At 39.0% G+C, this 23,548-nt stretch overlaps 2 protein-coding genes across 14 annotated transcripts in view; one reads left to right on the top strand and one right to left on the bottom strand.

Moving 5' to 3' along the window:
- The window catches only part of IFT56 (intraflagellar transport 56), a 61,132-nt gene extending 38,400 nt beyond the window's left edge, over positions 1 to 22,732 (bottom strand). Inside the window, exons 1-10 of one of the 13 annotated variants that reach the window (XM_055115439.2) lie at positions 22,159 to 22,732; positions 20,951 to 21,438; positions 20,737 to 20,850; positions 19,336 to 19,850; positions 18,393 to 18,530; positions 15,252 to 15,344; positions 13,179 to 13,293; positions 10,892 to 10,941; positions 5,904 to 6,049; positions 4,817 to 4,988 (exon numbers count right to left, since the gene is read on the bottom strand). In XM_055115439.2, the coding sequence (XP_054971414.1) occupies positions 4,817 to 4,988; positions 5,904 to 6,049; positions 10,892 to 10,941; positions 13,179 to 13,293; positions 15,252 to 15,344; positions 18,393 to 18,530; positions 19,336 to 19,338 (717 nt within the window). In that variant the 5' untranslated portion in view covers positions 19,339 to 19,850; positions 20,737 to 20,850; positions 20,951 to 21,438; positions 22,159 to 22,732. Of the gene's footprint in view, positions 1 to 4,816; positions 4,989 to 5,903; positions 6,050 to 10,891; positions 10,942 to 12,148; positions 12,224 to 13,178; positions 13,294 to 15,251; positions 15,345 to 18,392; positions 18,531 to 19,335; positions 19,851 to 20,626; positions 20,716 to 20,736; positions 21,439 to 22,158 lie in introns of those variants that run through there. The other 12 variants (XM_055115428.3, XM_055115433.3, XM_055115431.3 and 9 more) reach the window with 12 other exon arrangements.
- The window catches only part of ZC3HAV1 (zinc finger CCCH-type containing, antiviral 1), an 88,742-nt gene continuing 85,577 nt past the window's right edge, over positions 20,384 to 23,548 (top strand). Inside the window, exon 1 of the mRNA XM_055114447.1 lies at positions 20,384 to 21,298. The gene's annotated coding sequence lies outside the window, so the exon portion shown is untranslated. The remainder of the gene's footprint in view (positions 21,299 to 23,548) is intronic.

The following is a 23,548-nucleotide window of genomic DNA, read 5'->3' as shown; positions in this document are numbered from 1 at the left end:
ATTACAGGTGTGAGCCACTGCGCCCGGCCATTTCTTTTTTTTTTTTTTTTTCCGGAGACGGAGTCTTGCTCCGTTGCTCAGGCTGGAGTGCAGTGGCGCAATCTCGGCTCATTGCAACCTCCGCCTCCCGGGTTCAAGCGATTCTCCTGCCTCAGCCTCCCAAGTAGCTGGGACTACAGGCGCACGTGGCCACGCCCTCCTAATTTTTTGTATTTTAGTAGAGTCGGGGTTTCACTGTGTTGCCCAGGCTGGTCTCCAACTCCTGAGCTCAGGCAATCCGCCCGCCTCCACCTCCCAAAGTGCTAGGATTACAGGCATGAGACATTGTGCCTGGCCAACATTTCTTTTTGAGATAATGAAATGTCCTAAGATTGACTGTGGTGATGGTTGCACTTAAGCTGTGACTATACTAAAAAACCAATTGTACACTTTAAAAGGGTGAATTGTATGATATGTTAATTATATCTCAATAAAGCCATATATAAATAAAACTATAAATTAAAGATGTAGGTCATCATATCTACGTTAGAATGAAAATGACCTTTCTAAAAACATGACATCAATGTTAGAAACCATGTAAGACATATTTCACGTGAAACATATCCTTTATGTTCAAATTTTCTTTTCTATTTAAAATATATATTAGGGTTTTGTCTTTTCTAATTTACTAATCTTTGTCTTTTAACTGGAGAACTTAATCCTTTAAAATATAATGTAATTACAGAAAATTTGTGCTTAAAAAGAAAAATAGGCTATTAGAAGATAATATTAGAAGTGATTGGGCACAGTGGCTCATGCCTGTAATTCCAGAGCTTTGGGTGCCCAAGGTGGAAGGATTAGTTGAAGCCAGAAGTTTGAGACCAGCCTGGGCAACATAGCAAGACCCCATCTCTACAGAAAATTTTAAAATTAGCCAGGCACAGTGGCGCATGTCTGTAGTTCCAGCTACTTGGGAGGCTGAGGCAAAAGGATCACTTGAGCCCAGGAGTTTGAGGCTGCAATGAGCTATGATTGTGCTACTGCACAGCCTTGGTGACACAGTGAGACGCTGTCTCTAAATAAATAAGTAGATAAATTTTTAAAAAAGAGGATAGCAGAAAATATAATCTTGAGCTAGGAAATGGTTTCTTTTTTTCTTTTTGAGATGGAGTCTCGCTCTTTGTGCCCAGGCTGGAATGTAGTGGCGCAATCTCAGCTCACTGCAACCTCTGCCTCCCAGGTTCAAGCAATTCTCCTGCCTCAGCCTCCCAAGTAGCTGGGATTACAGGCATGTGCCACCATGCCCAGCTAATTTTGTATTTTTAGTAGAGATGGGGTTCCATCATGTTGGTCAGGCTGGTCTCGAACTCCTGACCTCAGGTGATCCACCCACCTTGGCCTCCCAAAGTTCTGGGATTACAGGTGTGAGCCACTGTGCCTAGCCGGAAATGGTTTCTTAAACAAGATACAGAAAGCACTAAACATAAAGAAAAAGATCAATGTGACTATGTTTCAGCCTACAAAATCTTTAATAATTACAAATATTTACTGAGAGTTTACTATGTATATCAAGTTAAGGACTTTACATACCTCATACCATTTAATCTTCACAAGAACCTACAATGAGTCAGTACCATTTTTTCTCTGTTTTACAGATGATGCTTAAGGAGGTTAAGTATTTCACCTAAAGTCACACAGCAACTATGCCAGGGTTGAAATTTGGGTCTATCTGATTCCAAGCCCAAACTCATAATCACTACCCTAGAGGCCATGCCAGTTTTGGGGGAAAAGTTCTTCAACTCTTTAGTCTCTAAAACCAGCAGCTTTCTCCTCCTTTTTTATTTTATTTTTTTAAACCAGTGTCTTACATTCAATGTTTCTATTTTTTCATCATCTGCTTGCCATCCCTTCTGCCATACCCTTTATGAGAATTCCCAGTCTGAGTTGTTACTCACTCACTCCTGATCTCCCTGCAACCTAGCTTCAAGCTCCAATAATAACAATATCCTAATCAGATATGGCAATGTAGGAAACTCTAATTAAAATGGCCTTTTCTCAGTCTTCATTTCTACTGACCTTTTGTATCTCCTCCTTCTTTAAATGTGATTCTCTTTGTCAGTCATACTTTTAATTTCTCATTCAACAAATAAGCAGTTGGCATCAACTTTGTGCAAGCATTATGCCCAGTCCTGGGACTCAAATGTCAAAAGACACAGTCTCAACCATCAATGAGCTTGTTTAGATTGAAGATAATTAGGCAACTGACAAATAATAAGCAGAATGGAGACATTTTGTATGTGTGTATTGCAGGACATTTTAGTGGTTAAGTCTATGTTGGAGTCAGATAGACAAAAGTTTGAGATCTGCATTTGCCACTTGTTATGTTAGTTGTGTAAGCCTGAACAAGTTACTCAAAGTAGTTTAAGAATTAAGTCAATCATTACAAATTATTTCCTGTTTACTTTAGAAAAGCAGGATGCTATTGGTGTTTGTGAGACACTGAACAATGTAATACAGACCCCGTTGTACAAGTTAGAAGAATGCCTGAATTTAAATAGTTTATTAAAATTATAATAATTAAACATAAACTCTATCTTATTGCTACCAAAAAAAGGTTCTTCTGGTACATTTGACATAGCCTTCTACTGCTGGAGTACATTATAAAATCAATATATAAACTACATTGACACAATTTCAAAGGAAAAAGCTTGCCTTTTGAGGTTAGAAGTACACTCTGATGTCCTAACTTGGATAATTCTAGGTGTATACTATAGATAGGATATTGAGTAACCATACTAGACTATGGAAAAGACATATACAGACAAAATGTAAACATTTAATAAATTGGACCATACACCAAAATTGGTAAATTTCCCCAAGACTGACTCTAGGTAGAAAGGCAAGAATGTATTTCATTTATTTGTTCTTACTAACGGGTGAAAACTCTAAAGATACCAAATTGCTAATCCAGTCTCTTACTAAACTGCTGATGCTGGAAACAAGCCAATTAGGCAGACTTGCGGGACTCCTTAGTTGAAATGACTATTATCCCAAGAATGCATTTTATTTAATATATAAGTATATACTATGTGCTCAAGTGTATACTAAGCAATTCAATTTGGAGGGCAAGGGTAGGATTTTTAAAGTTTGACACATGCAGAAATTTTACATGTAAATTTTGGTGGCTTCTGACATCAACTAAAATAATAACCATGTTAAATGATCTATTTATACCCATATATTTGTATATAGATAGAGTGTAGAACATATTCTCTATGTACGTATCTACCTATATCTATATATTATATATGTATATGTGTATACGTTAAATAAAATTATGTTATTAAAATGTTAGTAAAGTTATGTGTTATTTAAAACATGTTAAATGAAACAAAAGGAGCTAATAATCTATGGCCTCCTGTGTTTTCTCGGTTTCCTATAAAACGAGAACTACAATAGCCTCTAACCACAGGCTTGTCAGGGAAATTAAATAATGGATTTAAAGTGTTCTGCATGGTGCCTACAAGTTAGCCAATTTCTAAGTGTTTATAAAATGTCCACCATTTTTGCCTCTTGGGCTAACCTTTGTTGACGTGTACCAAGCAGAGAAAGAAGGAAGTCATTCCAGGAGTGAGAATGTTGCACACAAAGCTATGGTGGTAAGAGAGTACGGCATGTGGAACAAATTCAGTGGTTGGACTGAAGATAACAAGACTGACTAAAGGCAGGAACACTATTTAAAGGGCCAAAATAAGAGGTGAGAAACTCCTGGATTAGAATAGTAGCCAAGGAGAAGAAGGGATAGATAAAAGAGATATCTAGGATGTATAGCTGATAGGAACTAAGGGATGATTACATGGAGATGAGGAAGAGAGTCAACAGATATGCCAGGTTTCTTTTTTTTTTTTTTTGAGATGGAGTCCCGCTCTGTCGCCCAGGCTGGAGTGCAGTGGCACCATCTCGACTCACTGCAAGCTCTGCCTCCCGAGTTCACACCATTCTCCTGCCTCAGCCTCCCAAGTAGCTGGGACTACAGGAGCCCGCCACCACGCCCGGCTAATTTTTTGTGTTTTTAGTAGAGATGGAGTTTCACCGTGTTAGCCAGGATGGTCTCGATCTCCTGACCTTGTGATCCGCCTGCCCCAGCCTCCCAAAGTGCTGGGATTACAGGCGTGAGCCACCGTGCCTGGCCCAGATATGCCAGGTTTCTAATGTGGTTTACTGATGTATGTTGGTGGCATTCAATCACAGAGCCACACACATATTTTAGAGGAAGAAGCTGAAGCATTTGTTTTTTGGTTTTTGGGTTTTTTTGAGACAGAGTCTCGCTCTGTCACCTAGGCTGGAGTACAGTGGCTCAATCTCAGCTCACTGAAACCTCCGCCCGCCCCCTGAACGCCCCAGTAGCTGGGATCACAGGCATACACCACCACACCCGGCTAATTTTTTGTATTTTTAGTAGAGATGGGGCCATGTTGGCTTGGCTGGTCTCAAACTCCTGGCCTCAAGTGATCTGCCCGCCTCGGCCCCCCAAAGTGCTGAGCCACAGCGCCCAGCCAGAAGCATTTGGTTTTAAACATAAGCATTTGGTTTTAAAGGTAGGGCATCTCAGTAAAATCATCTACAATTTAATGGACATAACACAGATAATTCAGAAGTCAACATTCTTTTTAGAATACCTGATAAACATATAATTAGGTTCTTATAGAATCACAGTGGCAATGATAAAGGGATATTAATCAAGAGTTACAGATAACAGAGTTTCATGAATAACTTGGAAAGTATAAAGTAATTCAAATTGGAATGAAGTACATTAAAAACACACTTCCATCAATACCTCAGCTGCTCTGCCATTGTAAAGGCGAAAATGGTTACAGGCTTTAAGATTGAGTGCGATGGTACTATCAGGAATTTGCTGAAGGTAAACAGCCAAAACTTCTTGAGACACATCATAGTAATCCAACTTGTAGTAGCAGAGGGCCACATAAACATTAAGGGCAAGGTATTCCCTATTAGATGAAAGAATTAGGGTTAACCATTTAAGTCCACTTCACGGAAATGTCAAATTACCAAGCTCAAATGGACAAGGCAAAGAGGACAGTTCATGAACCTGCCTTATGAAGAAAGAGGGCAAGATATGATCAGTATAATTTTTTTCTTTTTGCATTGCAATATTTGGGTGTTTTGATATAAGTAGAATGAAAGATGACTAGAGAAGAAAGGGAAAGTTCATGCTGTTCACACTGAAAAACTAATATATGCAATAATTGAACATAAACACAAGCACACTCCACACAGAAGACCAGCAGACAAGACACATAGGCTTGATGGCTGGAAATGGAAGCAGGTAGGAGACTAAGAAGGTAATGCAAAAGAGGATGGAAAGAAGGGGGATGAGATATTTTTGGGAAGGGAGAGAGAGGCCAAGTGTTTAAAGTTGGAATGTAAATTCTTAAGAATGATTTGTATCTAATTTTGTCAGCAAGTTACCTACGATGTAACTATAACACTAAGTTTGATACATCTAGACCATACATTTCAACTGGGGTAATATCAGTATTACCCCCAAAGGGGAAAAATTGGTTCTTAATGGGAGGATGAAAAAATCATACTCATTTTATATGTAAAGCACAGTTATACATAGAGTACATATATGGATATATATTAATATACATCTATCAGTATATTAAAATTTCATGGGAGGGCAATTGGGGGAAAAAGTCTTTTAGAAGGGTGACAATGCAAAAAAAGGTAGAGAAAGCCTGATTTAGACAATATCTAATTCCTAATCTCACCAAATTATCAACTAAACAGATTTGAACACATAGTGGTACTAGATCCAGAGGACACTAGATTCTCAAACTAGTTAAAGAAGAAACTAACAAAATGAAAGGAATGTAGAGTAGGCATAAAAGGACACAGACCTGTTATCTAGCAGTATTCGCTTATATATATCTATAGCTTCTTGGTAGTGAGATCTCATATAGTGGATTGAGGCCAAACTGAGTTGATCTTCTGTGACATCCTGAAGATTTTGATGAAAGCTCATCAATTTTTTCTCATCATTAAACTAAAATTGTGAGAGTGGAAAAGACATGTAAAGATTCATATTAGTGTTGTTAGAGAAATCAATATCTATGTGATAGAGATTTTAACTCTTCCTTCTTTAGCCATTGTGTCTCTCTCTTCTTCCTATTTCCCTCAGGTTCTTTGTCTTCTACTTCATTTCTCTTGCAAAGAAAGAATGGAAATAGCCTCTGGAGGCATAGCTTGACAACGACAATGGAAAGCCCTTAGGTTACAGTTAATACTATTTGACCCTTCCCCTTATCTTTTCTTTTTCTTTATATTTTCTCCCTTTCCTTTTCTTTTTCTGTCTACTCTCTTTACTATTACCGGTAACATTTTTAATCTGTTCTTTCTTTCTTCTTTCTTCTTTTTTTTTTTTTTTGAAACGGAGTCTTGCCCTGTCCCCCAGGCTGGAGTGCAATGGCACAATCTCGGCTCACTGCAACCTCTGCCTCCCAGGTTCAAGCAATTCTCCAGCCTCAGCCTCCCAAGTTCCTGGGATTACAGGCACATGCCACCACGCCCGGCTAATTTTTTGTATCTTTGGTAGAGATGGGGTTTCACCATGTTGGCCGGGCTGATCTCGAACTCCTGACCTCATGATCCGCCCACCTCAGCCTCCCAAAGTGCTGGGATTACAGGTGTGAACCACTGTGCCCAGCCAATCTGTTCTTTCATATCTCATTCTTCTTGGTAGACAATAGGGAATCAAAATGTATTTCTCATCATGTAACCTAGTGTATTCAATTTTTAATTTCCTGCTCTACATTTTTTCATCCTTTCTTCAGTTACTATATATTGTTGTTGTTTGAGATTGTCAGAATTCTATTCCAACCTTGTAATGCTTATTTTGTTAGATGGCTGCCACAAATATTAGTTGCCTTTTGCTTATATATGGGGCAGAACAGATATATTTTTGACAGTGACCCTTAATATGTAGATTGCTCACTCCTGCCTGTTACAGAGAATGACTTATTAGCTTAAAAATTTTGTAAAGAATTGTCTTCTGTAGACTATCTAGTTACATGGAAAAATGTTCATGATACATTTTTAAGTGAAAAGCCTGGTTATAAAACAGAATATATACTATGATACAAATTTGGCAATATAAATATACACATATATACACATATAAAAATACAAATTTTTTAAAGACTGGAAGAAAAGAGAGTAAAATATTACAGTGTTAGCTCTAAGTGGCAGTCTTACAGGAAATCTTGATTTTTGTGTGTATGCAATTTGCTATTTTCTAAAAGTACTATGATGAACATGTATTATTTTTGTAATCAGAAGAAAAACACAATAAAATATATTTCTTTAAATTCAATCAAAGACTTTCACTACTAATAATATTAGAGTAGCTTGTAGTATGCAGTGCTCCCACCAAGAACATCTAGAAAATCTTAAAAACTACTGAAAAATCTGTGTAAAAGGGGCAGGGGCAGTGGCTCATGCCTGTAATCCCAGCACTTTGAGAGGCTGAGGTGAGCAGATCACTTGAGCTCAGGAGTTTGAGACCAGCCTGGGCAACATGGTAAAACCCTGTCTCTACAAAAATTAGCCGGGCATGGCGGTGCACACTTGTAATCTCAGCTACTTGGGAGGCTGAGGCACAAGGATTGCTCAAGCCTGGGAGGCAGAGGTTACAGTGAGCTGAGATGGTGCCATTGCACTCCAGCCTGGGTGACGGGGAGTGAAATCCTGTCTCAAAAAAACAAACAAAATCTACGTGAAGGGTTCAGAGAGCTACCAAGTGAGTGAAGACTTGAGATACCAAGATCCCAAGCAGAACAAAAGCGCAAAGAGGTGATTCTGATATTTAGTACCATTTTTTTCTCTAATGGTACCTATCAATTCTCAATTGGTGGCTGAGTTGCTGAAAACTAAGCAGAGCTTCAAGAAGTCTTATGGGCTTAATGGACAAAAAAATAGAGATTGGGGCCCACCAAGCTATCAGCTGGGACCCCTGGAAAGCTACCCTAGAAACAGAGGTAAAATGGAAATAGACCAGCTTTAAATTGTTGCAATCTCTGACAGGTATCAGTTGATTTGCCCCTTTTCTATGTGCCTGCCAGAAGTAAAAGTAAATTCTAAATCCTCTCTGGAAGAAGACAAAAGCATCGAGAGACTCGAATTATCTCTCTATATTTTAATATAAAATAGCCAGCATTAAACACAATATTGCCAAGCAAACCAGGAGATAAGAACATTTGACTGAAAACCAGGAAACAGCTGTCCAGAGATACACTATTGGAATTACTAGACACGGACTTTAAAAATAACTTATTATCAATATATTTAAGAAATTAAATTAAAAATTAGGAAATTTTAACTGGAAATTAGAAATTTAAAAAGTAATAAAATGTAAATTCTAAAAATAAATACAATAACTGAAATTAAGAATGAAATAGATAAATGGAATAGCTGGTTAGACACAGCTGAAGAATGATGATTAGTAAAATAAATTTCTGTGGAAATATACAGAAAATGTGACAAAGTGTTTACATGTGATACAAACAAAAGGTCTACATACATACATACATACATATTACTGGGAGCCTAGAAGGAAAGAAGAGAGTATAGAGCAGAAGCAAAATTTGAAGTAACAATGACCAAGGATTCTTTTAATTAAAAAAAGAAAAGACCTCGAGCAAGCACTATGAACCTGATGTAGTGTAATACAAAGAAAACCATATCTGGGAATATTATAGGAAAAGTGCTAATAACAAAAACCAATGTATAAATCTTAAACATGATCAGAAAAAAAATCTTCATAGCAGCAACAATAAGACTCATGGCTAACATCTCAGTAGAGACAAGGAACTAGGAAGCAATAAAGCAACATCTTCAAAATGCTAAGCAAAAATAATTACCTACCTAGAACTCTACACTGAGAAAAAAATCCTTTAAAAAACCATAGTCAAATAAAAATATGTTTAGACAAAAACTGAGAGAATTCATCACCACTAAAGGAAATATTAAAGGAAATTCCTCAAATGGAAAATGATTTCAGATAGGAGCACAAACATGCAAGAAGAAATGAAGAGCAATGGAAAGGAAAAATATGGCTAATTATAAATGAATATTAACTGCATAAAACAGTAATAAAACAGTCTTATGGGATTAGAAACATATAGACACTTAAAATATATTTCAAATTTGCACATAAGATGGAGAGTAAATGAGTTTAAATGATCTAAGGTCCTTTAATTTTTCTAGAAATTGGTAAAAGTACTAATCAATATCAAACTTTTTAATATGCAAAATACACATGATATGGTAACTGCTAAAATAATATTCCCAATGTACGTAACTAGCAAGCAAATCAAGGATAAATATATAGTTTTAAAAATCAATCCAAAAAAAGGCAAGAAAGGAGAGAAAAAGGAACATAGACCGCATGGACCAGCTGGGCAAATAAGAGAACTAATAACAGGATGGCAGTTATGAAGCTAACCGTATTTGTAAATACATTAAGTAAATGGATTATATACTAGAGGTTTTTTTTTAATAAAGATTTTAACTGGATTTTAAAACCCACAAAACTCATTTATATGCTGTTTATAAGAGTCACCTTAAATTTAAGGACATAGAAAGGTAGAAAGTAAAAGGATAGATGAGAGATATAATAGGCAAATGCTACCCCAAAAGAGCTAGTATAGCTCACAAATATGACAAAGAGAAATTTTTCAGAGATGAGAGATATTTCATGATAATATATGTTTCAGTCTACTAGGAAGACATTATTGCTAGGCAGTCTACTAGCAATTCTAAGTTTGCGTGCACTTAATGACAGAGTCTGAAAAGCATGTAAAGCAGAACTAAAAAGAGAAAGAGACAAAGTGACAATTATGATGTGGAATTTCTAAATGTACCAGAAATAATTATTTTCATATAATGCCTGTGGATGATTAAACTTTCTGCAAAACAACTTAGCAATATCAATTAAAAGCTTTAAAGTTGCTCATACCCAGTAGGTATGTCCATTTCTAGGATGTTCAGAATGACATTTTTATAAATTTTTAAAATTATAAATAATCTAAAGTCAAATAACTAAGAAACGTTGAATAAATAATGGCACATATGATGCATTTGGTGGAATGCTATAAAACAATTTTTTAAATAAATTAAACAATTATTTAAAATTTTAAATTTGAAAAATTATTTAAAAAATAATTTTATCATTATCAAAATTATTACCATACGGCAATTCTGAAAAGTGTATATTTATTTCTAGGAGTCAGGACAAGGTGACTCTGAGTCTGTTTCCTAACAGATAATAGTATAGTTGACACAAGCTAAACTTCTTTTTTTTTGAGACACAGTCTCGTGCTGTCGCCCAGGCTGGAGTGCAGTGGCACGATCTCGGCTCACTGCAACCCCCGCCTCCTGGGTTCAAGTGATTCTCCTCCCTCAGCCTCCTCAGTAGCTGGGATTAAAGGGGTGTGCCACCAAGCCCAGCTAATTTTTTTTGTATTTTAGTAGACACATGGTTTCACCATGTTGGCCAAGCTGGTCTCGAACTCCTGACTTCAGATGATCCGCCCGCTTCAGCCTCCCAAAGTGCTGGGATTACAGGTGTAAGCCATCATGCCCAGTCTGAACTTCTTATATGACTGTTGCTTAAGGAGAAATAAAACCTAACATCTCTGAATAAATTCAGTAGGTAAAGAACATTGATAGAGGAGAAAATCCTATACAATTAACAGTTATATTCCACTTGTTCTAGAAAACCATTAACAAGAATTTCTAATTAAATATCTCTCACTAGTGTTAGTAACAAGAAGGAAGAAAAATAAAAATATTTTTAAAACAAAAAAATGTGAAATGAGAACATAAATACCTTGTGAGCCAAGTGGAAGAGGAGGCGGTTTTGCAGTCGGCTTTTTGAAGCTGAAAAAAAAATCCAAGCTGCTTATTAAAGAACTCAGCAGTCTAGCAGTCCCTTGTAGGAATGAAATGAGACTCGGATGAATCTTCCCAAACCTTACTCATCTGATCCTAATATGTCTTTGCTAGAATACATATTGTTTGAGTCTGGTGTCCACCTGCAGTAGCAGAAACAGCATCAAGAACTAGAAGAGAAAGGTGCTAAGATTCTGCTCTTCTCCACTGCTTGTTCTACCTGATCCTATTATGGTGATCCACCATGCAACACTCCACACAAATGGTTGTAGTAGCAGCCCACCTCTGTGTTGTTCATATACCAAACCAAACAGTGGTAAGAGACACCCATGGTCATCTCAATGTGTGTATGAATCTGCTCTCATTCACCTCTTAGTCTCAGTATTCTTTGTTAATTCCTTCTGATATCTCCTTTTCCACAATTATACTGCCATATTTTCCTAAATACTAGCCCAGCCTCTATTCCACAGATTTTCTAGCATAATTATGTGCCATACTGAAACAGGCAGTCCAGCAAAAATGTTAACAGCTTTTAAGTTCCAAATCTCCTTTGCACTCTTGGAAAACTTTCTGATTCTGGATACCCGAGTCTATCTCTTTTACAGAAAAAGTCATACTTCAATGTATAAGAAAAAAAATATGGAAATAGAGATAGCTACCACGATCACCTTATATGTGTCTAACGCTGTTCTTAGCACAGATAAAGCCTAAAAATATGAGATAAAGTAAGTAACATAAAGGACCTTATAACTAAATTAGGAAAAACTACATTAGGACATATGAAATAATTTGGGTACAAATCAAGAAAGGCTTTGCTGGGCATGGTGGTGGGCGTGTCTGTAGTCTCAGCTACTCAGGAGGCTGGGGCTGGAGGATGGCTTGAACCCAGGAGTTTGAAGCTATAGCATACGATGCTAACACCTATGAATAGCCACTGTACTCCAGCTTGGACAACATAGTGAGACCCTGTCTTTTTTTTTTTTTCAGAGTCTTGTTCTGTCGCCCAGGTTGGAGAGCAGTGGCGCAATCTCGGCTCACTGCAAGCTCCGCCTCCCATGTTCACACCATTCTCCTGCCTCAGCCTCCCGAGTAGCTGGGACTACAGGCGCCCGCCACCACGCCCGGCTAATTTTTTTGTATTTTTAGCAGAGACGGGGTTTCACCGTGTTAGCCGGGATGGTCTCGATCTCCTGACCTCGTGATCTGCCCGCCTCGGCCTCCCAAAGTGCTGAGATTACAGGCGTGAGCCACTGCACCCAGCTGACCCTGTCTTTTAAAAAAAAAAAAAAGTCTTCAAGTTCCATGTTTGCCATGAATTTGGGCTGAAATTCTTTATATGTATAAATTAATTTTACCTCAAATACATTCTTCCCTATCAAACATTACAGTGCCCACTTTCTCTGCATTTCCTTGAACTTAATTTGGTTCACACTTTAACCTTTTTTTTTTTTGAGGTGGAGTTTCACTCTTGTTGCCCAGGCTAGAGTGCAATGGCGTGATCTGGGCTCACTGCAACCTCTGCCTCCCGGGTTCAAGTGATGCTCCTGCCTCAGCCTCCCAAGTAACTGGGATTACAGGCATGCACCACCTTTTGTATTTTTGTATTTTTAGTAGAGATGGGGTTTCTCCATGTTGGTCAGGCAGGTCTCGAACTCCTGACCTCAGGTGATCTGCCCACCTTGGCCTCCCAAAGTGCTGGGATTACAGGCGTGAGCCACCGCACCCAGCCATCTTTAACTTTTTCTACCATGTTTCCCTTTTATTCTTATTTTTAAATTTGAGTACAATCGCCCTGAGATGAATATCATATGTATGAAAGCAGAAGGGATGATTTCTGGATTCTTCAAACTGAAATTGCTGGGTTTCTCACTTAGAAACAGGAAAAGCAGCGATAAAGTCCACAGCCATAAGAGCCTGAATAAAACTATACCTAATACTACCAACAGCATGCCCATCCTCCCGTGATGGGGCCTAAGAAAGACACCTGGCCCTTTTTCTTCTTTTGTCCTTCTGCTTTTTGGCTGTAGCCTGGTGGGCTGTAGCACTAACTCTCTCTTTAAACATAGTTACTCAAATCCAATATTCTTTGAGGACTAAAGCTATTTTTTTAGCTTTCTAATATCAATTTTTTTTCTCAAGAGAAAAAGGAATACAATTAAGTTTTAAAATCTTCAAAACAACTCTTAACTATGAATGAAGAATATCAGATATAAGAGCCCCTTTACCTTTAAATCCAGCTGCTTCAGCTTGTTTATACATCCCAAGAAAGAAGTAGGTGCAAGCTAGGTTCACCCAGACTTCAGAATTACAATTTTCCTCTTTTGTAGCATTTTCGTATTCCTGAAATATATAGTAAGCAGTGATCTCATTTTGGCAGCAAAGCAATTGATGGGCCATTCTTCCACAATGGAATAGGATTTCATACTGAGATTAAGCAACTTCACATTTAGGGAATCCTACATGCTCTGCAATTATTCTATTCTGAAAAGGTTAAATACTGAAGCTAAAGCTCAGTCCTGCATCTGCAGGGCTATTGTCCATATAATCTTATACTTGTGGTTTTTGTCCCCCAGTTAATACTGATAGGGACTAACAAACAATAGAAACAAAAAGTAACTGAACTATTTTATTTCTGCTAACTTAAAAAGACATACAAGATACCCTTTAAGAAATTCACACGTTCAGTTAACTTAAAATCTGATGGCTTTAATACACTCCAAGTTTCATTTCATTCTAATTGTTTTCTGGCTTTTTTGGCATTGAGGGGGCCTTCAGATTTTTAAAATGTTTTGTTTTTCCTGCCAAGGACACTTTCTAAGACTCACTTTGTTAAAGACATTTTCCATACACTCTCACTTTTTATCAGTCTTTCCCAGGTGTCTATTTCATTTTCTTACTACAAGTGGGTTGTTCTTTCTATCCTCCTATGCCTTTTACGAACACTACCAGCCTCTATTCTGTCCTTTTCACACCTTTCCTTTTCCTTCACCAACTTTGTTCCTTTGTTCTTCATCTCGCCTCCTCATTAACTGTCCTTGAATATTTTCATTTTAGTTATGAAGGTTCTTCAAATTTGCTTAGATTACATCTTGGGAATGAGAATATGTAGCTGGCGCAGTGGCTGGGCGCAGTGGCTCACGCCTGTAATCCCAGCACTTTGGGAGGCCGAGGCGGGCGGATCACAAGGTCAGGAGATCGAGACCATCCTGGCCAACATGGTGAAACCCCATCTCTACTAAAACACACAAAAAAATTAGTCGGGCATGGTGGCGCATGTCTGTAGTCCCAGCTACTCGGGAGGCTGAGGCAGGGGAATTGCTTGAACCCAGGAGGCGGAGGTTGCAGTGAGCCGAGATCGTGCCACTGCATTCCAGCCTGGGTGACAGAGCAAGACTCCGTATCAAAAAAAAAAAAAAAAAAGAAAAAGTAAATCCATAATCCCATTGATTAATTATTGTAGATGGGTAGGGTTTACAATGACCAAGAAAAACAATTTCCCCAAAACAATTCTACTTGTAAAAATATAAATATAATTGTTCCTTTGTCTAAAAATAACCAAGCAAAGGAAAAGTGAAATTCTCTTGAGAGAAGACTCATGAAAGTTTTTATCAAAATGGCTTAATTTTCCTGTTCTGAAGATTGACTTAATAAATGCTAACACCAATATGTTGTACAATCTCATTAGTATGCATGTAAAAGTAAAACGTACACAAGATACATGTACATATACAGTAGCCCTCCTTTACCCACAGGGGATATGTTTAAAGATCCCTAGTAGATGCCTGAAATCTTGGATAGTACTGAATCCTATATATATTATGTTTTTTTCCTATACTTACACACCTATGATACAGTTTAATTTATAAGTTAGGCACAATAAGAGATTAACACCAATAATGGATAACAGAACTATAACACTATATGGTAATAAAAGTTATGAGGATGTGGTCTCTTTTGCTCTGTCTCTCTGAAAATATCTTATTATACTGTACTCACCTATTTTTAGACTGAGATTGACCTTGGGTAACTCAGATTGACCTCGGGAAGCAAAACTATAGACAAGGGGGAACTACTGTAATGGGACATATTAACATTAGATGATTACTGAAGCCATAAATTTTTAAAAAGTCACTGGTTACCTTCATTAACAAGTATAATTGAAGAATGCAAATAGGTAACTTCTTTTTGTTTCCTTCTGCATTGTTTGAATTTTACCATGAACATGTATTATTATAATATAAAGTTTAATAACATTTTAAACACAGTTCTGTTAGGAAAAAAACTTTTTTTACACTAACCTCCAGAGCTCTCTTGTAGTCACCCAGGTGAAAGGCACAATATCCAATCCACAAATTAGTATCCTCTTCTTCTTCCCCAACATGACGTTTGAACTTCAGGTTAAAAATGTATTTAAAAAACATGAAAATTTTGAATAGTAAACTCTCTGTTTAAAAAAAAATGCTATGTTGGGTTACTGACGAACAACAGGCAATCTAAGTATTAGAAGCATGACAATATGAGGTTTAATTAAACCTATACCTACAGGACAAGTATCTTCTAATTGTCACAGAAATTTATATTTTCAAGTATTTCATATTTGGCTTTCTGTATTTACTGATATTACACTCCAGAAAGTATTTGAGTTGCCTAACAATTCTGGGTGATATATAAGGAAGAGAATTATGTAAAATATTTAGAGCCAAATAACTGAAGGTTAGAGAGGCTGAACCATGAACTCAAGGCCACACGGCCAGTATGTGTGCTGGCAGGGACTTAAAGAAATGCCTGACTCCAAAGCCCGTGTTGTCACCCTCTGTGCTCTACTGCATTTAACCTCCCACTTGAGTCCTGTTGCATTAACACATGCATATATTTACTAATAGGTTGTAACCTTTCACTGAGAATCTTTCTATTACCCTTGAGCAGGCTAGCTTACCAGGCCTACAAGAGTTAAGGATGTTCAGAAGACTTGGCCTCACTTATGTCCATTGTGAACAAATATTTATGAATTCCTCAGCCAACAAAAGAAAAGCCTTATTTTGGAGGAAAAGACTGAGACCTTGACAGAGAATTCTGAATTTCCATGGTAAGATAAGATTTTTTTTTTCACTCTACAGGGTGATAAATCAAATAGTGAGCCAACACATATTTACAGAGCATCACTATAGAATTTCAGGTGCCTCAGTCATTACAAGATGAAGACATCCCTTTGATATTTTCTTGTCTGGGCTAAGAATTTACTCCTGTAGCTAACTCTGCAACATTAGAAATCCTCCTCATACCAAATGCTATGAATTTGAGTATCATGCCTTAATTCTAGAGAAATTCTCATGTGAGGTCTCCCTGAATTCCCTGGAGCTACAGGAAAGCACATGAGACTTCCTTACCCCAAACCATAGCAGTTTCCATTCCCATGCAGCAGGGTACTCCAACTAACAACCTAAGAATGTGAGCAAAGAGCAGAGCCTCCCTGCCAACTTAAAGGCAGTCTGGCCCTGTAATCCCAGCATTTTGGGAGGCCAGAAGCAGGAGGATCCCTTGAGCCCAGGAGTTCAAGACCAGCCTGGGCAACATGGTGAGACCCCTGTCTCCACACACACACACACAAATAGCCAATCAAACGAAAATTAGCCAGGTATAGTGGCACGTGCCTGTAGTCTCAGCTACTTGGGAGGCTGAGGTGGGAGACTCGTGTGAGCCCTGGGAGGTTGAGGCTGCAGTGAGCCACCATCACGCCACTGCATTCCAGCCTGGGTGACAGAATGAGACCCTGTCTCAAAAATAAAATAAAATAAAGGCAACCTGGTGGTATGCAACAAGGAAAATGTGGTCATTGTCTTAGAGAAAAAAGAGGAAAACAGACTGATGAAAATAGATATATACATAGCACTCAGTCCACTGATTCACAGAACTAGAAGGTTCTTCCATGCCAACTCCCCCACTGTAAAGATGAGAAAGCTGATGCCCAAAAAGCTAAAAAACACGCTCAACACCAGAGTACTTAGTAAGAAGGCAAACTAGGCCGGGCGCGGTGGCCCACGCCTGTAATCCCAGCACTTTGGGAGGCCGAGGCAGGTGGATCTCCTGAGGCCAGGAGTTTGAGACCAGCCTGGCCAACATGGTGAAACCCCATCTTTACTAAAAATACAAAATATTAGCCAGGTATGGTGGCAGGCACTTCTAATCCCAGCTACTCAGGAGGCTGAGGCAGGAGAATTGCTTGAACCAGGGAGGTGCAGGTTGCAGTGAGCTGAGATTGTGCCATTGCACTCTAGCCTGGGTGACAAGAGTGAAACTCCAACTCAAAAAAAGAAAAAAGAAAGAAAAAAGAAAGTGAACTATTTTTGGAAGATGGAGAAATATATGTAAACCTAATTATAACAATTATTAAGGGTAGATTCAGAGTAATATGGATGGAGTAGCATTTTAAGAGAAATAAGTGTGGTACAACACAACCAGACCATGCTGTCAGAACTCTTCATTCTTTGGTGCAACCCTTCACCCTCCTATAACATGTGTTTCCCACAAAGCAGTTTTTCAAAGCACAGTCTCCTGGGACCATCTCCATCAGAAGCACTTAGACTACTCACCTTAAAATGCAGATTCCTGAGCACCTCTGCAGACTTACAGCAGGAGCCCAGGAATCGATATCTTATTAAGTACCCTAGGTAATTCCAATGTATATTAAAAGGTGAGAACTACTGCCATGGAGATTTGAAATATTTTCTGGGGCTATATTTTCAACTGTAAGCATGTTAGAATTATTTAAGTTTGATCAAAATTTTAGAACACATAATAGGAAAAAATCATACATTGGTCAAGGGTTCGGATAAGCAATGTGTGAAATGACATTGTATAAAAGGTCCCTTCATATTTTTAGATTGTAATCACTGTTGGTGAACTAGACATACTCAAAAGTGGCCCTCAAGAAATAAGTTTTTTTTTTTTTTTTTTGAGACGGAGTCTCGCCTTGTAGCCAGGCTGGAGTGCAGTGGCATGATCTTGGCTCACTGCAACCTCCGCCTCCCGGGTTCAAGCGATTCTCCAGCCTCAGCCTCCCGAGTAGCTGGGACTACAGACACGTGCCACCATGCCCAGCTAATTTTTGTATTTTCAATAGAGACGGGGTTTCACCATGTTGGCCAGGATAGTCTCGATCTCTTGACCTTGTGATCTGCCCGCCTCGGCCTCCCGTAGTGCTGGGATTACAGGCATGAGCCACCGCGCCCGGCCAAGTTTAGTTTTTTAGTTCGTTTTTTATCAGGTTTATAGCTAACTTGGAATCTGGAATCTGTGCCTGACTAGATTTACAGGGGATTTGTACAGGAAGCCCCAGAATGCACCCACCTATTTCAAGAGCATAGCAACCAGCATTCACCCAAGCATTCATCTACAGTCTGGTATTCATACACTAAGAAGCAACGTTCTTTGGGCATTACCTCCAACAGGGTAATAGCTCCAGTGAAATCTCTTTTTGAAAGTAGCTCCTCTAGTTTTGGAATCTTCCTACCTTTCTTCTTTCTTTTGTCAGTGTGCTGTACGCCTCTGCCTACAGCAGGTTTGGCCCTTGAAAGCATCTGTAAAAGAAACAAAGACAGCTGTATGGTCCAATTCTGATTATCAGATTTAAACTGAGAGTGACAGCTCTGTAATTTATAAGTCAAGGCCGGGCACGGTGGCTCATGCCTGTAATCCCAGCACTCTGAGAGGCGAAGGCGGCGGATCACGAGGTCAGGAGTTGGAGACCAGCCTGGTCAATATGGTGACACCGCATCTCTACAAAAAATACAAAAATTAGCCGGGCGTGGTGGCATGCGCCTGTAGTCCCAGCTACTCGGGAGGCTGAGGCAGAAGAAACGCTTGAACCTAGAGGCAGAGGTTGCAGTGAGCCAAGATCGCGCCACTGCACTCCAGCCTGGGCGACAAAGCGAGCCTCCATCTCAAAAAATAAAAATAAAAAATAAAAAAATCATAAGTCAAATCCTTAACAACGAACCCCAGGGAAGCCTATTCAAACTCGTTTTGTAACAGGTATTCTACTAGAAGAGCCACCACCCAATACTTAGGAAGGACCAAACAGCTACTCCCAACTTTTATCTTCTCTGGCTAGAGATGCTTTCGCATAGCTTCTGTCATCTCAGCTTTCCCTTCCTCTGCTTCCCATCCCACGAGTGGTTTAAATGTGGGTAAACGGAGAAGCAGGAGGGAAGAAAGCATCGAGGTATTTACAGTTGCATCCCTGTCCCCCGTGGGAACACAGGGAGAGCTGGGGATTACTCTCTGCGGACACACCTAGACTTCACACAGAAGTGTGCTGGGAACCTCTAATCGCCAGCCTCAGGACCTACTCAAAGTACTCCCTCACTATTCAGAGCCACTAACCATCTTGACGTCGGTCTTGTGAGTCCCCACCAGACAGCGAAGGCCGCGCCTCAGCGTTTCGCCGCATCCACACAGCACGCTCTGTCTCCACGGCAACCCCGCCTGGACGCTGGTACGTACGGGAGAAAAGCTCGTTGGAGAACCAGCGCCCGCGGCTTCTTGGTTCCGTGCAGCTTCTGCCGCGGAAGAGCCGAGGTTCCTCTTGGGAGGAGAGCGTCGTTCTCTGGGCTGAGAGCGAAAGTTTGGTTGTCTCTATTTATGAGTTTACTTTAGGAAAAGGCGAATTGGAATGGCATTGTTTTTCAAATGCAAGTTTTCTGGGAAAGAAATTTTCAGGGACCACTTCCGTTTGGGGCCGTGTTGGACTCCATAGCAACCCTTGACTATGTGCACCGCAGAATCTTGGTCTCTGGCTGGTGCGGGAAGCTTAGAAAATTTCTGCTGAAGGAGTTGTAGTTCTGTGATTTGGAAGCAGGAGTGCACCAAAATACAGTTTCCTATTTCCACAGATACACCTACACACAATAGAGAACTGTAATAAATATTTGTCGATTGGATGACTTAATTTATCTATCTTACTCCTGAACCCAGTTAATACAGGGGCAACCACAGTCTTTAAATTCACGAAATCGTGGAATGTTAGAGTTGGAAGGGACCTTACAGGACCTCTGGTCAACCCCTCAGAATTAACAGACTGAAGAACTAACATCTTGTTAGTTAACTAATGTCAGCCTAAAATAACCAAAAAGCTCAGGGATCCAGTTGAAAGAGTTTATTCAAGTGCAAAGTGTGAGGGCGGCTATCCCGGGAACCACTGACAGCAAAGAATGGTGATCAGTGCTCCCTGATGCAGGGGAAGGTGAGGGTCATTTATATCACCAAAAACAGGAGTGCTGTACGTAATTACAGCATTTTCTAGATGAGGCTAACGTACACAGAAGATTCAATTCACTACTATTGATTACACTGTAAGGGGGTTGTTTAATATTCTATTGTAAGGAGGTAACAATCACAAGGGTCTCTAACTCCAACGTCATTTAGTCTGAATAAAGAATTAAAAATCTGGTTAATATATAACATCAACACAAAGATCAGGAAGCAACAGTCATGCACCAGAGAAGAAAAACAGCCATGTTCTGTGATTTAGTTTACAGGGCTTAACTTTTCCCCTTGGCATAATACGTTTGGAAAGTGCTGAAATTTTCTTTTCACATTTTCCCCTTTTCTTCAAAAGCTTTCAGAGAAAGCATTATAGAAGAATTATATTCTCAAGCCGTGTATTTGATCAAACCTCATGTCACTAGGAAGGCCCCTTCCTGGCAGTCACATCCCAGGGAGGAGGGGAAATTGGAAAGGACCAAGTCCGAATTATAAAGCAACAAGAGAAAGTAGTTCTGGAACCTGATTCAGGCTACATGGCTGCCTCTTCAATCAAACAATTCTCTGAGTAGTCTTTGTTCTACACATTTTCTCAGCTGTGTGTTGACCCAATTGCAGATAAATACCATAACAGCTCTGCAGACAAAAGCAAGACAAAACACAAACTATGATAATTCCTAAAATACATAACAGCTTTTGCCACCAAGGTCCCCAAGATCCAAATCAACTACTTAACCAGTAGCTTAGAGAGGGTTTTGGATCCGAAAGGTTAATTATTAGAGTTTTTCAAATCAGTCATTAATTTGGTGACGTTATTTGATTCATCTGGGATATAAACACAGCATTCAGTTTCTGTCATAGCACAGATTCCTCCTTGGGCTGCAGTGAGTATGTCTAAGACCATACAGTTTTGTAATACAGTCTTCTCATGACAGTAACTTCATTATTTAATAATGAGACATTCATGTGGCTGTTATTTAGGGCCTTTTGTGTGTAATTGGTTAGGGCCTCTACATGGCAAATGACATCTTCAATACACAGTTGTGGTACAAAGACAGAAGTGAATCTAAGTGGCTTCTGGAAGGTAAGCACTTTCTGTTTCTTCTGTTAAAGACACTATTGCGTAAACCTTTACAGTAAGTTCCAGATTCATCCTTTAAATAACATCCGTCTGTAAACCAAACAACATTAGCCTAAGTAAGAAAAGTCTCTTGCAGATCAGTCCTAGGAGAAAACAAATTTATCAGTTAGAATTGTGTGGTGTTTCATCTGAAAGTGAAGGAAGAAGAGTTGCAATATTTAGCTTGTTACATCTAGAGATGGTGACATGAGAAGCTAAAAGAAGTGAAACTTCCTATGAAGCTAGTCTACTCATTGAATAATGTTGAGTGTGGTTCAAGTTTAGCAATGCTTCCACAGAATGAGGGATGAAAACAGTAAGGGGAGTTTTAAACAATTTCTTTTCTCTCAGAGTGTAAGGAGAAAAGGAAAGGCCCCTTTAGGTTCCATGGAGCACCCCCATTCTTTATTATCTGACTCCACCTGTTGTTCTTTCCTTTTTAGTTTTTGGCAGTTCGTTTTAATGTGATCAGGCTTTTTACATTAATTGAAAGTGTATGGTTAAGTCTATTTGCGGATTTATAAGGATATCTTGAAGGTCCAAATTGTGTGGACATTTGTTTCGACTGTAAATTCATAATTGTATTAGCCTTGCTCTTTTGTTTGGCCTCCTTCTCAGTTTCGTCTTCAGTTATGAGACAACTGGGCAGCAAGACTGACCAAATTATGAGTTTGAGAAGTGGCCCAGCGAGGGTTTTGTCTTTTCATTATTAGTGCTAATTCTTCATCTAACCTATTTATAAAACTGGAGTTGAGAAGAATATCATTTTGATTATTAGCTTAGCTTTCTTCAGATAAACCCAAATATTGTTTAAGTTTACTCACACCTCTCAAAATATGATATTACTGACTCATCTGGATTTTGTTGACCTTGTTGTATTTTACTACAGTCAACTACTCTTAGAAACAGTGAGGAGTGGCTTGAAGCAATGCCTTTGCAGTTTTGTGTGTCTGCCTACAGTCCTGAGCATTTATGAAAGTCTTCTAAGAGATTTCTATAATGGGCCTTGTCTGTCTAATCTTTTTTTTTTTCTTTATACTTTAAGTTCTAGGGTACATGTGCACAACGTGCAGGTTTGTTACATATATATACATGCGCCATGTTGGTGTGCTGCACCCATTAACACATCATTTACATTAGGTATATCTCCTAGTGCTATCCCTCCCCCCTCCCCCCACCCCATGACAGGCCCCAGTGTGTGATGTTCCCCTTCCTGTGTCCAAGTGTTCTCATTGTGTCATAGTGTTCTCACTGTGTCATAGTGTTCAGTTCCCACCTATGAGTGAGAACATGCAGTGTTTGGTTTTTTGTCCTTGCGATAGTTTGCTGATGATGCTGGTTTCCAGATTCATCCATGTCCCTACAAAGGACATGAACTCATCTTTTTATGGCTGCATTGTATTCCATGGTATATATGTGCCACATTTTCTTAAACCAGTCTATCATTGACGGACATTTGGGTTGGTTCCAAGTCTTTGCTATTGTGAATAGTGCCACAATAAACATATGTGTGCATGTGTCTTTATAGTAGCATGATTTATAATCCTTTGGGTATATACCCAGTAATGAGATGGCTGGGTCAAATGGTATTTCTAGTTCTAGATCCTTGAGGAATTGTCACACTGTCTTCCACAATGGCTGAACTAGTTTACAGTCCCACCAACAGTGTAAAAGTGTTCCTATTTCTCCACATCCTCTCCAGCACCTGTTGTGTCCTGACTTTTTAATGATTGCCATTCTAACTGGTGTGAGATGGTATCTCATTGTGGTTTTGATTTGCATTTCTCTGATGGCCAGTGATGATGAGCATTTTTTTCATGTGTCTTTTGGCTGCATAAATGTCTTCTTTTGAGAAGTGTCTGTTCATATCGTTTGCCCACTTTTTGATGAGATTGTTTGTTTTTTTCTTGTAAATTTGTTTGAGTTCTTTGTAGATTCTGGATATTAGCCCTTTGTCAGATGAGTAGATTGCAAAAATTTTCTCCCATTCTATAGGTTGCCTGTTCACTCTGATGGTAGTTTCTTTTGCTGTGTAGAAGCTCTTTAGTGTAATTAGATCCCATTTGTCAATTTTGGCTTTTGTTGCCATTGCTTTTGGTGTTTTAGACATGAAGTCCTTGCCCATGCCTATGTCCTGAATGGTATTGCCTAGGTTTTCTTCTAGGGTTTTTATGGTTTTAGGTCTAACATTTAAGTCTTTAATCCATCTTGAAT

The sequence above is a fragment of the Pan paniscus genome, chromosome 6 (genome assembly GCF_029289425.2).
Source record: "Pan paniscus chromosome 6, NHGRI_mPanPan1-v2.0_pri, whole genome shotgun sequence".
NCBI classification, from domain to species: domain Eukaryota; kingdom Metazoa; phylum Chordata; class Mammalia; order Primates; family Hominidae; genus Pan; species Pan paniscus.
The sequence above is the reverse complement of the archived record's forward strand: the minus strand, read 5'-3'. Positions and strand labels throughout refer to the sequence as shown.